The sequence below is a fragment of the Mustela nivalis genome (assembly GCF_964662115.1).
Source record: "Mustela nivalis genome assembly, chromosome: 7".
NCBI lineage: Eukaryota > Metazoa > Chordata > Mammalia > Carnivora > Mustelidae > Mustela > Mustela nivalis.
Window position 1 is genome coordinate 45,715,847 of NC_139026.1, and position 16,749 is coordinate 45,732,595.

The 16,749-nt window shown below is 37.8% G+C and overlaps 1 protein-coding gene across 1 annotated transcript in view; it reads left to right on the forward strand.

Moving 5' to 3' along the window:
- Window positions 1–16,749, forward strand: part of PTPRR (protein tyrosine phosphatase receptor type R) — a 201,777-nt gene that overhangs the window by 13,076 nt on the left and 171,952 nt on the right. Inside the window, exon 2 of the mRNA XM_082742870.1 lies at window positions 10,522–10,820. Coding sequence (XP_082598996.1) covers window positions 10,522–10,820 — 299 coding nt within the window. The remainder of the gene's footprint in view (window positions 1–10,521; window positions 10,821–16,749) is intronic.

A 16,749-nucleotide genomic window follows, 5' to 3' on the forward strand; every position in this document is an offset into this window, starting at 1 on the left:
CTCTTACGAGAGGACTTCCCTTCTACAGGAAGAAAAGAGAAACCGTCAGAAGAAAATTTGTTCAACCTCTACCACCAGATCCCTTCACATTCCAGATTTTCCCACCTTACCCTCTCCCTCCTGTTGTAGCTGAAGAAATACCTTCCTCCAATCCCAGGTTCATCCCCGTGCCGGTACTGTGGATCCCAACTCCTCCAATCATGAGGGAAAGCAGATCTTACCTGCTTTCCCCTATATATTCAGCCACTCCTCAACTGACTCTTCCTTTTAAGGAATAAAAGTGCTCAAATCTCTCCTATGTTGAAAAAACCAAATCCCTCAACCCTACTCTCCTTTCCTGATCACACACTGACCTTGTCATTCTCTTATTACACCTAAAGCTGTTAGAAGAGTTGTCCACGTTGTTGTTCCATTTTATCTCCCACTTTCCAATCCATTTAAATCTAGCTTTCTCCCAAATACACACTGAAATTACCTTCTATAAATTTATCCATCATTTTTTAACTATATAGATTTTCAGTCAGAGAGAAGATGCTTTGATACAGTTTTCAGTTAAGAAGTAGCTTACAAAACATAGTATAATCTGTTGACTTCTTTAAGTGTATGGTTGTATGAATTTTAACACATATATAGATTCATGTAATTACTACCACAATACATAAAAGGTCAGTCATCCCCTGGAAATCCTTCATGCTATGTCCCCCACCCCTGGCCCCTAAATACTGATAGTCATTGATGTGCTTTCCATCGCTATAGTTTGTATCTTTTCAAGAATGTCATATAATGGAATCATACAGCATGTGATGTTTTGTGATTGTCTTCTTTCACTCAGCCTAATGTCCTTGAGATTCAGCCAAGTTGAATGGATACATAGTTCATTACTTTTTATTGATGAGTAATATTCCAAAGTATAGATGTGTCAAAGTTGACCCACTTATGCATTGAAGAACATTTGAGTTGTTTCCATTTGGGGCCAATTATGGCTAAAGCTGGCACAAAATTTGCTTGCAGATTTTTGTGTGAATGTAAGTTTTTATTTTTCTGGGGTAAGTATGTAGAAGTGGGATTGCTGGTAAATGTACGTTTCACTTTATAAGAAAGTGCCAGACTGTTTCTGTAGTGGCTTTGCCATTTTGCATTCCAACCAACAAAGTATGAAAATTCTAGTTCCTACAGAAACTCTCCAGCACTGAGAATTGTTGGTCTTTTTCATTTTAACAATTCTAAGAGGTGGGTAGTGGTATCACATTACAACTTTAATATATATATTTTTTATTGGCTAATAGGATTGAGCAAATTTTCATGTACCTGTTTGTCATTTATGTATTCTCTTTGACAAAGTGTTCAACCATTTTTAAATTGGCTTGTTTTCTTACTATTGAGTTTTGAGAGTTCTTTATATTTTTTATTACACATCTTTGCTGGATATGTGGTTTACAATTATTTTCTCCCACTCTGTAGCTTGCGTTTTCATTCTCTTTACAACTGTCTTTTACAGAGCAAAAATTTCAAAATTTTGGTCCAGTCCAGTTTATCGTTTTTTTTTTTCATTTATAAATTATGATTTTGGTGTGCTATCTAAGAACTCTGTGCCTAACCCTAGGTAATGAAGATTTTCTCCTATCTTCAAAAAGTTTTAAAGTTGTGTTACAGGATTTTTTTTTTTCCATCGGTGCCCATGGTTCTTGGTATGCCGCTTGGAAGAATGAAGAGACAGACCAGACAGAGTGTTGGGCAGAGTAAGGTGTGTTGAGAGATGGTAAAGTCATAGTACAAAACTGCTGAGAAGGGAGGGTGCCGGAGAGGGTTGCCACTGGAGTTCCTAAGTCTGTGGGTTTTTGGGGCTCCTTGGAGGGCTGCTTTAATCTGATTAATTCTCCCTGTACCTATTATCCAATTTGGTTTTTGCCACCGATCTATCACATGGGAAAGGTAGGAGAGCTCCTTCCAGGATGCTGTAAAATCCTTTTAAAGGTGGTTTCCTCTTAGAGCAGGGACTCATTGTCCCTGCCTGCTTGCCTTCCAACTATCCTTCTTCAGTTGTAGTCATACACTTAATCTGTGATCTCTTTTGAGTTAATTTTTACGTAAGGTGTGGGTTCAGATAAAGGTTCATTTTGTTGCATATGGATGTACAACAGTTCCAGTGTCATTTTGAGAAGACAATCCTTCTCTGTTGTTTTTGCATTTCTCAAAAATCAAGTGGTGTATTTTGTCTCATCTGTTGTTGAATCTCTATTTTGTTCCACTGAACTGTATCTATTCCTTGCCAATACACTATCTTGATTGCTGTAGCTTTATAGTGAGTCTTAGAATTGGGCAGTATTAGTCTTCCTTTCATTTTCAATATTGTTTTAGCTATTCTCTTTATATTGACTTTTTTTTTTAATTTTAGAATGAGCATAACTATGTCTATTTAAACATTCTGTTGGGATTTTTGTTTTAATTGGGGATAACTGACACCATTATGTAGTCTTACAATTCATGAACAGGGTATGCCCTTCTATTTATTTAGGTCTTCTTTGATTTGTTTTCCAGGATTTCATAGTTTTTAGTATGGATATCCTATAAATAATCTGTTAGATTCACACCTAACTATTCTATTTTTTGGAATGGTCAATTTTCTGTCGAACGCTGCTAGTTTTTAGAAATGCCATTGGCTTTTGCAGAATGACTTTGTATTCTACAACCTTACTAAATTCACCTATGAATTCTAGGAAGATTTTGGTGGATTCTCTGGGATTTTCTACAGAGATAATCATGCCCTCTGCAACTAGAACAGTTTTATTTCTTCTCTTCCAGTATGTATGCCTTTCACTTCTTCTCTTTGTCTTATTGCACTGACTAGACTTTTAATACAATGTCATATAGAAGTGGTAAGGGATCATAGTTGCCTTCTCCTCTATTGTGATATGGCAAGTAAGCATTCAGTTTTTCACTATTAAGCACAATGTTAGCTGTGGGTTTTAGTGTAGGTGACTTTTTCTTTATTTTTAATTTTTAAGAATTTTATAAAACATTTTATTTTACTAAACTTTTTACGTAATCGCTCCACCCAACGTGGAGCTCAAATTCATGACGCTGAGATCAGGAGCCACATGCTCTCCTGACTGAGCCCGCCAGGTATCTCATTACAGATGCCTTTTTGAAGGAAATTCTCTTCTATTTCTAGTTTGCCTAGGTTGTTTTTAAATTTTTTTTTAACCTTTTGAACTATGAATAGATACAAATGTTTTCAAAGGCTTTGTCTGCATCAATTGCTATGACAATGTTGTTTTTCTTCTTTAGACTGTCAACATGGTAGATTTTGTTGATTGCTTTTCAAATATTGAAGAGGCCTTCCATTCCTAGGATAAACCCCATTTGGTTATGGTATATTATTCATTGTATTATTTCTGCATTCAATTTCCCAATTTTTTTTTTAATTTTTTATTTTTTATAAACATATATTTTTATCCCCAGGGGTACAGGTCTGTGAATCACCAGGTTTACACACTTCACAGCACTCACCAAAGCACATACCCTCCCCAATGTCCATAATCCCACCCCCTTCTCCCAATTTTCCCAATATTTTGTAGAGAATTTTTGCATTTGTGTTCATGAGCAATATTGGTCTACGGTTTTCTTTTTAGTACTGTCTTTCTCTGTTTTTGTTATCAGTATAATTTTGGCCTCAAAAAATGATTTGTGGAGTGTTCCTTTTCTATTTTCTGACAGAGGTTATGTGAAATTGATATTATATTTTTCTTTAGATGTCTGGTAGAACTTGCCAGTAAAACCATTTGATCCTGAAGATTTTTTTATTCCAAAAATAATTTTGTGTAGAAATTTAATTTCTTTTATGATGTTAGGACAGTTTGAAATCTTATTTCATCTTGGGTGTGAGTTTCATTAGTTTGTGGTGTTTGAGGAATTGGTCATTTCATCTAAGTTGTTGGATTTACATGCAAAGAATGATTCATAGTATGTCCTTATTATCCTTTTCATGTCCACAGGGTCTGTAGTGATAGCCTTCCTTTTATCTGATATTAATAATTTGAGTTTTCTCTCTTTCTTTGTGAGTTTTGCTAGAGTTTTATCAGTTTTTCTCTTCTCAGAGAATCAGCTTTTGTTTCACTGATTTTTCTTTATTTTCCTATTTTCAATGTAATAATTTCTGTTTTAAAATTTTTAATTTCGTTCTGCATGTTTAGCATTTATTCTGAGGTTTTTGTTTTTGTTTTGTTTAGTTTCTTTTTTTTATTTTTTTTATTTTATTTTTTTTAAAGATCTTATTTATTAATTTGACAGAGAGAAATCACAAGTAGATGGAGAGGCAGCCAGAGAGAGAGAGAGAGGGAAGCAGGCTCCCTGCCGAGCAGAGAGCCCGATGCGGGTCTCGATCCCAGGACCCTGAGATCATGACCTGAGCCGAAGGCAGTGGCTTAACCCACTGAGCCACCCAGGCGCCCCAGTTTTGTTTAGTTTCTTAAAGTGGAAGCTCAGATTATTGATTTGAGAGCTTTCTTCTTTTCTGTTAAAGTCATTTAATGCTGTAGATTCTCCTCTAAACAGTGCTGCTTCAATTACATCCCACAGATTATGATGTTATATTTTCATTTCAGTTCAGTTCAAAACATGTTCTAACTCAGTAATTGTTTTTTGACCCAAGGATATTTAGAAGTATGCTGTTTAATTTCCAAGTGCTTAGAAAGATTCTTGTTTTCTATTATTGATTCTTAGTTTAATTTTATTATGGTCAGAGAATATGTTGTATATAATTTCAGTTTTTTTTAAATGTCTAAGTTTGTTTTATGACCCAGGATATGGTTTATTTTGGTGAGTGTCCCGTGTGCACTGGAAAGGAATGTGTATTCTGTGTTCTTGGTTGGAGTATTCTATAAATACTGTTAAATCCAGTTAGTTGGTGATGTTGTTCTGTTCCTTTATAACCTTGCCCTTGCTGATTTTCTGTCTACTAGTTCTATTATTGAGAGAGGAATGTTAAAACCTCCAACTATAATTGCGGGTTTGCCTGCTTCTCCTTTCATTTTGGTCAGTTTTTGCATCATGTATTTTTATGCTTTTTTGAGGGACTGTATACACATTTAGGATTATTATATATTCTTACATGTATTACATCATTATGTACATTACATAACTTTGTGGTATGTCTCTTTGTCCTTGGTAATTTTCTTTGCTCTGCAGTCTGTGTTGTTGATAGTGGCTTTCTTTTGATGAGAGTTTACGTGATATATATTTTGTCCGTCCTTTCACATTAAACCTATCTGTATCATTATCGTTGAAGTGAACTTCTTTTATTTCTACAACCGCATCTGAATCCAGGGTCAAGTGGGGGGGAGGATGGGAGAGGAAAAAGCCGTGACAGTTGGTTCTACTCTCTTAGAATGGCAGCTTCCTTGAGAGAAAGAAAGACGCCCCTCAAGAAAAAAAGAAAAAGAAAAAGAAAAAAGAAAAGAAAGCCTCCCCTCTTGTGGAGTTTTGAATCCTGTAAGCTCTCATTCATGGCCAAGGCCTCTGCTGCCATGGCATTGCTTGGGGTGTAGCATAGAAGATGGAGAAAAGAGGAAAAATGGAGAAAGATTCCTGCAGCCTCTTTTAGCATCACGAGTTCCCTTTTTCAGAACTAGGGTTGAGAGTGTTTTCCTGACGCTGTCTTTGTCTGCATCCACTGTGGGTTGACTAGAGAGTACTGAGGGGACAGAAGGTAACTCCCTGCTGATGCTGTGGAACTTTGAAGTCCCCCTGCTACTACTTATTTTTCAGAGTCCTCAAATAGCTGTTTCATGCATTTTGTCCCAGGTTTTATTCAGTGTAAACAACACGGCAGGCAGTGTTTGCCCCATCATACCTGCACTCCGAATCTTCCTTACCCTTTCAAATCCTTTAAAAGTATTTTATTTTTGTTCAAAGGCTCAACAGGGGAAGGTGGTTAGCTTAGTGCTTCTAGAATGCCATCCCCAAGCCTTTTCCATGTTGAATCTGGTCTTCTGAATATCCAGGCTCAGATGCCCATCAATAGATTTTAAATAAATAAACCCTAGGCAAATGTTGAGGGTTCTCTTGTTTGAACTCTCAGTCTCACTGACACTGTGTTCTGCCCTGCAGACTCCTTCCCTGTTGCACTCTTTCCATGTCTTCTGTACTTGGACAATCTCCAGCTGCTCCTTCACTATGGACTTCTCTGGGTCTAGGTTGCAGACTTCTGGTTCTTCTCCACAACTCCTCCTAGGCAGTCTCATCCCTCAGTTTTCCATCAGCTTGCTTATGGTTTTTAAACACTTACCTCTAGTCCAGAGCGTCCTCTTGAATTCCTGTACATATAACTGCTCCCTAGACATTTCTGCTTCCATATATTGTAGGCACCACAAACTCACGTTTCTCTATCTCATCAATAAAGGCACCCCCATAGAGTCAGCCACCCACTAGAAACAAAATTACCCTTGAAACCCCACTGTAGGTTCCATCCCAGAACATTAAGTCAATCATTGAATTAATACTTCTCCTCCTCCTACTCTCCCTACCCCCTTCTTTTTGTCAAATTCTGGTGTCTTTTTCCCCCCCAATGCACAAAGGTGCTTTTATTAAAGCACAGGGACTGGACCCTGGAGCAGAAAGAGCTGACTGTGATTATAAGGAGCAATTGATTATATACTTTTAAGTTGGAGGGGTGGTGGGTAGAGATAAAGTCTCTAGGGCCTTTTTCATATGTTAAAGAAGACTTGCAGGATCCTGGAGGCCTGCCTATTGTCAAACTAAGATTGCTTTAGATTGCTTTTTGCCTCTAACAAAGCTTTGACATTAAGGTAGCCTTGAGTTCCTTGAGGAATGTTACACTCTGAAGGTTTCGGATATTTATCAGTCATCTGAAAGTTTTTATCTACTTTTTTTTTTTTTTTTTTTTTTGCTTTTGTTCTTATCATTTCCCACCCTGAGTAGTTTTGACCCTTAAATCTTTAAGGTTGCTGAGAGTGTAGAGATGTCCCAGCCCGTGAGTCAACATTGGTCAGTTGGGGAATTTATATATAGGAGTTAACGAAAGGTGGAAGCCGCGGAATCCAAGGTAGACAACATATATGAATTAACTTGAGCAGAAAGGAACATCTGTTGACTAGATTCACCTCTGCTCCTTCCCTCTACTGCCACCTAGTCAGGGGCCATTCTGTCATCTACAATATTTTGCCTGGTATCTTTGCATTTACTCTTTCTTCCTTCCAATCTTCCCATTTCTTATATAGCCAGGGCCTCCTTCAGAAATAGACATTTTATCTTGTCATTTCCCTCCATAAATTTTGTAAAATGTTCAATTTCTCTAATGTTTCCTTTCTTAAGTAAAGGTATTTAACAACTTAGTCTCTGTCAACCTCTCTGCTTTAGTTTCCTGTTGCTGCATAACAAATGACCCTAGAATTTAATGGATTAAAACAATACACATTTACTGTTTCTCAGTTTCTGGGTGAGTCAGAAATCTGGGCATGGCTGAAGTGGGACTTCTGCTTCAAGGTCTCTCATAAGGATTCAGTTAGAGTGTTGGCCTGGACTGGGCTCTTAGAGGAAGGCTCATCAGAGGAGGGATTTGCTTCCAAGCTCATTTACGTGATCGTTGGCAGGATTCAGTGACACTGAGGGCCTCAAGTTCTCTCCTGGCTTTTGGCTAGAAGCCTCCTTCTTCATATGGAGTTCTCCAGGAAGGCAGCTTGCTTCATCAAAGTCAGCAGGAGAGGATCTCCTAACAACACAGAAGTCACATCTTTTTTACCTAATAAGGAAATAACAACCCATCACCTTTGCCATTATCTGTTGATTTCAAGTAAGTCTCAAGTGGGATCCAGCTCACTCTCAGTGGGAGGGGATTAAATAAGGATGTGAATGCTGGTAGGCATGGCTCACAGAGTGCCATCTGGCACCATAATCTCGCACCTTCTTTTTCACATCTCCTCTCTTAGTATCTCCATGCTGCTTTCTTTATTGTTACCTAAACTTTTCCAATTTACTAAATCTCTGTTCTGTGGTGTCTAGTCTACTATATAACCTACACATTGAGTTTCATCAATTACTGTATTTTTTGTTTCTGTGATTTCCACCTGGATTGAAACAGGCCCATTCCCTTTTTCTTAAATTCTTATTATTTTCTTCTTTTATCTCTTTGGGTGTTTTAAATCAACTTATTTTAAAGCCTCCTTTGTTTTTCTTCTTTATTTATTCTTTCTTAGGTGAGAATCTAGCCACTTGCTCCATCTTCTGTCTCTCATGACAGCAGTGTTGGTGTGCTTTGTAATTTGAAAAATCTATGAGTGTGTCTTCAGTGGGACTTACCTTCCATAGCAACACATGGAAGTTGCATTTATATACTTGTTTCTAGAGACATAACTATGAGAGTGATTTTTCAGTTGCCTCTGTCTAAAACCCTGTAATACATACAGGTTCTAAAACATTTTCTTTCTTAAGTTTCTCACTCTTTCTTGGTTTTTCTCCTATTCTGTTACCATTCTCTCATCTTCCTCTTTTTGGTAGAAGGGCCAGTCCCTCAGGTGAGAAACCAAAATACATTCAAGCATATAGTATGCCTTTCCCAAAAGAACAGACCATATTTAAACAAAAATTATTTAAAAAGCCAACTAAAATAAAAAATATTGCATCCATTCTATTCTTAACTCCCAAACTGATCACTTCTTTGTTGCTGTTTGCAATATCAGATTCAGTTCTCTAAGACAGGAGGGGACAAAGCTCTCTCTTTTCAGAAATATCTTCCAAGACACTGTAATATTAGTGAGTAAATTCCTTTTAATAAAGTTCTAAATGAACATCTCATGGTCAGAAAGTTAAATACATCTAAAACATCTTAGCATCATTCTCCATTAATAGATCACTGCAAGAATAATGACATTGAAGTACCCTGTTCTGAATTTCATAACATTATATATGTTTCTGATGGCAGTTTCACTTCCATATCTGAGGAACTATCAGAGAAACAAAATTTATAGGTATTTCAAGGTCATCACTGTCAAGTCATCATCTTTGGCAAATTATGGTAGCTTGATTGCTTTTTAGAAAGTTATAGTCTATTTGGCAAACTCAGGACTGAAGATATGATGAGTAGTTTCTATTACTATTTCAGAATTCACATGAAATATCATTTTGATTTGAATGATCTGAAAGGCTAGTCACTAGTACCCAAAGATGATTCCCCAAATGCCTGTTCCATCTTGGAAGAAAGCACTGAAGCTGACCAAAAAATCACCTGTCTTTATATTCCTAAGCGAAAGTTTAAAGCATAGTTCAGGCAGAATTGCTGAAGATGCTAGAAATATATGCTGGTCACAAAAGGCCTGAATGAGGGCAAAAGCTGTAAAAACTAGCAATTCCTCCACTATAAATATTCAGTAAGCATTCTAGGCATCTCAGAATTCTTGTAAAATGAGGTAAGTAATTTTCCAAGGACAGTATTTATACAGCTTATTGTTGCCATCGACACACCAAGGGAAAGCCTGGGCTGCCCAGGGTAGCTAGACACCATGTGGGTGACGTTACTGTGTTGTGATCTGTTTCCTCTGCTGATCATCTTATATAGAAGATCTTAAGTTTGCTTTTCTTTTTTTCTTTCTTTTTTTTTTTTTTTGAGATTTTTTACTTACATTTGAGAGAGAGAGAGAGAACATGAGCAGAGAGGAACAGAGAGAGAGAGGGAGAAGCAGACTCTTCACTGAGCAGGGAGCCCAATGTGGGGCTCGATCCCAGGACTCTGGGATCATGGCTAAGCTGAAGGCAGCTGCTTAACCAACTGAGCCACCCAGGTCCCTTAAGTTTGTTTTTCTAATTGATGCTTGACCTAGTGGTATTCTTTTGGCTTACATATACATGTCATCTCTTTCTTCCTGTGGCCAGTGACAAATAGAAGAAAGAGTTACTCAAGTCCATAGATGTTTACCTAATGGAAGAAATAAAGGTGAATGTATTTTGTTATCTGGATGTCCGTATTACTGACTAAGAAGGAGAGAATGGATGTTGTTACAGAATTGGAAGTTGCCACCATAATGTGTCTCCTCAGATTTCTACCCTCTGCTTAAGATATTCTACAAGCATTTAAAAAAATCATACATTGTTAACTATAAGCAAGATAAAATAAATAAAATAAGAATTGTATGAGAGGTTATTGATTAAAGGGAGGAAAACTTAACTATGACAAATGGTTATTATTTGAGGAACAGTTAGGACATTCAGGAATAGAAGCTTGACTGGGAGTTAGACCTGGGACTGTAGATAAAGGATGAAATTCAAGACTAAAAGACATATAAGAATCTCTGATAAATAGGACTTTTTCAAACTACACCCACTTCTGTCCACCCAAGTATCTGGGATGCCTCCGTACCACAGAATGTGTTCTAGGATAATGAAATAGGGGAAAAGGTATAAATTCTTCACAAGTTTTACTGCCCGAGGATGAGTAATTCTCTTATCAGATATTTCTGGTCATGTTAGTGAAGGTCTTTGATTTTTGTTTTTGCCTTCTCCTTGTTTCAGGGTGCTTTTCCAGAAATCATGATCAGTTCTTGGCAATTCATCAGAAGAAGAGTGGGAAGCCTGCATTCATTTATCACCATTCACAAGACATTGAGAAGAGCCTGGATATAGCTCCACAAAAGATATATAAGCATAGCTACCATTCCTCTTCCAAAGCACAAATAAACAAACAGCATCAAATTGTTAATTCAGCTTTTCCTAGACCTGCATATGACCCATCTCTCAATCTGCTGGCAGTGGCTGGTCAAGATCTTGAAGTGGAAAACCTTCCAATCCCTGCAGCAAATGTAATTGTGGTGGTAAGTACTGTGTTACACTGATGCTGATACTTTTCCTCTGTGGTTACTGCTTGAAACAAACAAACAAGCCTGATGATTAATCTTTATCATTGGATCTCAATGATTATTTATCCCAGCGCTTCTCATTCCTTGATATTTCTTTTCTGTTACTTGATTATTATCTGTTGGCTTCCTCTTGAATGTAAGCCCATGAAATAAGAAACCTTGTCTGTCTGCTCTGGGCAGAGCGCAGTGCATGACACATATGGGTACTTAATAAATATTTGAATTAAAAAATGGCTTCAGGATGGCCTTGCTGTTATAGTAGGTAATATTCTGCACTGAGCCTCTGCCTTCTGTGATAATCTGTTCTAAAAAGATAAATAAGTAGTTTATATAAATAAGTAGTACCTACTGAAGATCTCTGGGCATTTGTCTCAAATTGTAACAAGTGAAGAGACCATGAAAGGAAGGGGTGTGGGGGAGAGGTAGTTTTCTGTCATTGTAATAAATAAGGTGGTTTAGGAGTAGTTGATGGATAATATTCCTAATATCATTAAACAGTCATCACCCTTTACTAATCAAGATGATACAGTGGTTCCATTGTTTGTATTCTTTGGGTATGTAACCCAGGCCGGAGTTTCCCAGTTTATGGAGGTATCACAGTTAAAATACAGGCTGAGGTTGATGGCCTGTTTAGACTACAGTCCCTCGTAAGTTTTAAGTCACAACAGGCGGATACATATCAAAACTACAAGTCAGTAGCTAAATGATAGTTGTTGCATTTCTCTCCCCAAATATAATAAAATATGTTGACTTTTTAGGCCAACATCATTCAGGTAAACCATGTGTGCATTTTGACAATCTCTCTATGAACCAAATGTAATTAAATCTAACAAACATTTTTCCCTTTCTTCTATTTTTTATCTACTACATATAGGACACTTTACTTGGTATTGACAATCCCAGGTCTATTCATTGATGTTTACAACTAGGATATACTGAATATTTATTACAATCCATTTGTCATTTGGGGGATCCAGAAACAGAGACAAATGAAATGAAATCTCTGGCTTTGCTTGGGAAATGTCTGAGAGAAAATGTCAGTAATTCAATAAAAAACATAAATTGAGAGCACAAGATGAGCTCTTGTTACAAGTTATGTGGGTCACTTGGCCTCCTGAAATACTTGAACAAATTGTGTGCATTTACATGAGTAACAGATGTTCTGAAGGTGAAAGCCATGTACTCTGTCTGTTTGCTAAGATAAATGATGTTAATGACGTGGCTCTATCTGGATGTGCCTGTGTTAATGCTAGGGCTTGAGGAAGATATTTCCTCTGGTGACCATCATATTCCTATAGTTGTCAACTCTTAAAGTCTCTGTGAATTACTGTTGAAGAGGTTTGTTCTGTCTTCTGAGGTCATCTACTGTCTAGTTAATTTAATATTATGAAGGATAAAAGGCATCAGTGAAGAATTCTGGCAGGTCCTTTCACTTTTAGCTTATTTGTGGTTTGGAAACTCAAGAAGAAGCTGTGCTTTTTTCTTACGGGTGATGATTACATGAAGGCAATAAATAGGTGATTTTGCTGAGTTAGGCTTCCCTATTTTCTCTTGATCTAGTCTCTAACCATGCTGTGGCTATGGTACTTTGCGACAGTTGCCCGTGTTAATGTTTCCTGTAATCTATTGACATTACTCATGCATGTGTGATTTAATAGGAAAACCAGGAAAGTAAAGTTATTTTTAAATAAGTCAATAATGTTCCGCTGTCTCAAAAAGCAGACGGTCAACGTTCAATCAAGTATCAGCTGGTTGGAAGTTTCATTCTATCCAGAAAAGAGGTTTAGAAGTGAAGTATAATGAAAGGGATTTAACTCTGGGGACAACATGACTTTGTTATTATAATTGATGACTGTGTAGCTAAGGTGTTGATGTGTTCATATATATATATATATATGAACACACACACACATATACATACGTACACACACAGACTGTATTACTTGAGGAATATTGCAGGGGAACCAAAGAATTATTTTATGGCTCAATTTATACCAAAATGAGTAGTGTTTATGACTATTAGTTTCCTGAATTAGAGAAATTACCAGGATTTATTTTTTTCAGCCAGAGTAAAAACACCATTGCCAACTTCCACTCTATGTCTGTATCTATATTATATCTGTATATCTGTATCTCCCTCTATATATGTGACTTCTAAGGTTTCCATTGAGAAGGAGAGAGGGCTTTTTTCCTCTTCCTATATTTTTCCCCCTCCCTCTTGTTTCTGACATCATTCAGACAATGAATTATAAACTGAGAAATTTAACAGGGACGTGAGAGATGTATGTGTCACTCCTCCTTTCCTGATACCCTGTTGTCTCCACAAAGCATTTCGTTAGAGCATTTGTCCACAAACGAATTTTTTCCCTTTTTCTCCTTTCTTTTATGATCAGGGAAATCTGCAGTTCATTTATTACAAGGAGAGAACAGCATAATTAGAATGTTTATCCCAAAGAATGCTAATTACATTTCAGAAGCTCGATTAAGAAGCTGTTATTCAGATTTTTGTACAAATGCAATATAGGGGGAATACGAATGTCCTCAAGGTCAGTGTTGTGGTAGGAGTCCAAAAAAAATGGCTTTAAACAAGTGTGTGCTGGAAATTCCATAGTTATACATAAGGCTGCAAGACCATGACCTTGGGAAGTAGAGAACCGAGAGGTGTGAATGAAAATGGTAGCGTGGAAGCAGCTGTAGGCTTTTCCAGTTCAGCAAGTTCAACCTATGTTGCTGAGTGAAGAATGTTCTAGCCTGGGAAAAGTGTGAGAAAACTGGGGCTAGGAAGGCTTTGGAATCTGAACGTAGGATTATGGCTTACATCATAGGATGGTCTTCATAGGAAGGAAAATAAAAGGAAGAGAAAGAAGAAGGGATAAGAGGAAGGGGAGGATGATGAGAAAGGAAAATGGAGGGGAGGAAATGGGAAGGGAGGAAGGAAGGGGGAGAAGAGAGAGGATAGAGTGGCAGGTCTTAGGACAGAGGGAAGACTTCTCTAAGCATGTAAGGAGATGATGGGGCGTTCCTGGAGCCTCAGATGGTCTCTGTAGGTTTTCTAGACTCCTAAAGTGTCTTGTCTTGCCCACCATTCACCCAGACCAGCAGACATTCTCTGTTTTTTTGACACAAACTTTCTTTGAAAATATTTTTATCAGGCAGTTGATTTAGAAGACCTTTAAAACCAAATGCTTTGGATAACTCTGGGTTTCAGTTACATCCTGCGCTCTGTGTTATGGCTCTCTTCAGCTTGGTTCTGCTCTGGACCAGTTTTTGAGTTTCATCTTACAGGGAAAGAGATAGTTTCTAGATGTGATCTGAGGGGCTTAGAAGGTCCAGCCTTCTCATGCTTTGGCACAGTAAATAAATTCTGTAGCATTTAGTGTGTTATGTGGATAAGTAATTGCTGGATGCCTTTTCAAAAGACATTGATTTCTGTTTGGAAAGATTTTATTTATTTTAGAAAGAGAGAAACAGCAGACTCTGCACTGAGTGCAGTGCCCAACGTAGGGCTCGATCCCATGACCCTGAGATCATGACCTGGAGGTGAAACCAAGAGTTGGTCCCTCAACCGAGTAACCTAGGTGCCTCCAAAGACATAATGTTTTAATCATAATTTTATGTCTGTGTAAGGAATGTCCCAAAAGGTCATTTAGCCTATGTACCTGCCATTGGAATTCTGCCATGTCAGGGAAGGTTTATTAGTTAGGAATATTTTGTGGCAAGTGACAAGAATCCAGTCCAAACTTGAGGAAATTTTGTGGTTCAAATAACAAACATTTCTGTAGTATGTGTAGCTTCAGCTATGGTTTGATCAAAGGCAAATTATTGACCAGGATCCATCTCCCAGCTCTGCTTTCCCTGGGGTGACTTCATTCTCAGACAGATTCTCTTTTCTTCATCTCAACGTGGTTTCCTGAAACGCCTGGAGTTTTTTCCTTGCAGGTTCATGTTTAGTGGGAAAAAATGACCCTTTCACAACCGTCAGTAATATCCTGGGCATCTGTAGGACTAGTGCAATTGAAGTTAATTACTCACTTCATCCCTGAACAACTTGCATCCCGGTGATAAAATTAGGTGAATTATTTCAAACCTTAACTATGTGTGCCATCCCTAGAACATCCATAAAAGCCCACAAGCTGTTTTTGGGAGGGAAGGTTACTTGAATAAAAATTGAGACACTGTTAACAAGCAAAGATAGAATAGATGTCAGATGCCAGTTAAATGTAAGCTAAAGCAGAGTATCTGACTTCGATTTTTATTAAGACACAGTAGCCCCTTCAGAAATAATGAGGATATGAGGACTTACAAGTTGGCCTCAGTAATGTGATTCTTACAGTGGCCCAAGGAGGCAGCAAATTTACTCCAACAGAGGAGAAAATTCAGGTGCCTGGGCTATATGTCCCACCACTCAGTTAGGATGGTGATTTAGTGCAATCTGTTAGATGCACATAGATGATATTATGTTTCAAGAATGTCCCAAATTTATGAAAACCACGGTTGCCCCTGTACAGTTTTTGATGCTGCTTATATGCAGGGTGGGGCGGGGGGAAGGGGACAAGAATGCTGTGTTGAGCTATAGTGGAGGCAGGTGCATGGGCTCATTCCTGAGCTAAGTGACTGGCTCATGGTGGGCAACTCACAGAAAGTGTGATTCAAACACAGGCTCTGGGAAAATTATGTTATTTTATGTGAAGGGTATTGGGGTCAACTACTAAGTACTGAGCCCAAAATGCTAAATGGATGTAAGACACAAGCCTACTATAATGAAGAATGTGACTCAGATGTCTTCCAATACAGCCTTGGGACACCTGTCCTAAGTTCCTAGAAGAAATGAATATAAAAAAGCTGAGAGAAAAAATGTACTATGGTGGTATGTTTGCTAAATAATAAAATGTGTAACATTTTTCTTGATTTTCAAGTAAATGTAGTTATATTTTAGAAACTTCTTTTCTGTCCTCCTTGAAAATGGTATTTTGTCTGTAGACCCTATCAACTTTGTCATTTTTGGATTTGATCTGTGTATTAGTTGTTTATTGTTGCATAACATATTACCTCAACATTTAGCAGCTTGAAATGAGAACTAGCTATGATTTCACAGAGTTTCTGAAGGTCAGGAATCTGGGAGCAGATTAGCTGTGTAGTTCTTCTGCCTCAGGGGTTAAGGCAGTCAACCTGTTAGTGGCGGCTACGTCTGCCTACTTGACTGAGCTGAGGGCTCCACTCGGAGTCTCACATGGCTGTTGGTGGGAGACTTCAGTTCCTCAACAAGTTGGCTTCCTCCAAGCATGCAAAGACTGTCATGAAGACCTAGTCTCCAGATCACATGGGAGGGGACAGCAAGGGGCATGACTACCAGGAGGCCAGCATCATTGGGGATTATCTTAGAGTTTGGGTACCACGATCTTCAAAGCAAAATTGGGGCATCTTTGTATTCTGCCATTGCTTGTTACATACTCTTACATATGAACTTTAGGAAGGGAAACTGTATGCTGAAACCAAAGGTAAATTTACAGAAATTTCATCATATAAGTCATGACGGAAGAAACTATGTCTATGAAGAAGCTTCAAGCATAAAGCATCAAAAATGCTCAGGATAAGCTTGCAGTGTTCAGATAAAGAAATTAAGGCCCCATACCAATAACTTTCTCTTGGTTCTAAAGTTACTAGTAAGGGCTACCATCAGAATACAAATCCCAATTTGTCTGACCTCAAAACTCAAACATAAGCCCTCCTTTGCTTTGGGGAAATATTGTACACTTTGTCAATAGACAACTTAACTTTATGGATTACATTTTATTTAAGCTAATGATAATGTTAATTTTCATCCTCTGAAAGTATACTCATTGAGACCTACAAGTTAATGTTGAAGCCTGAGAATAAGAGGTAT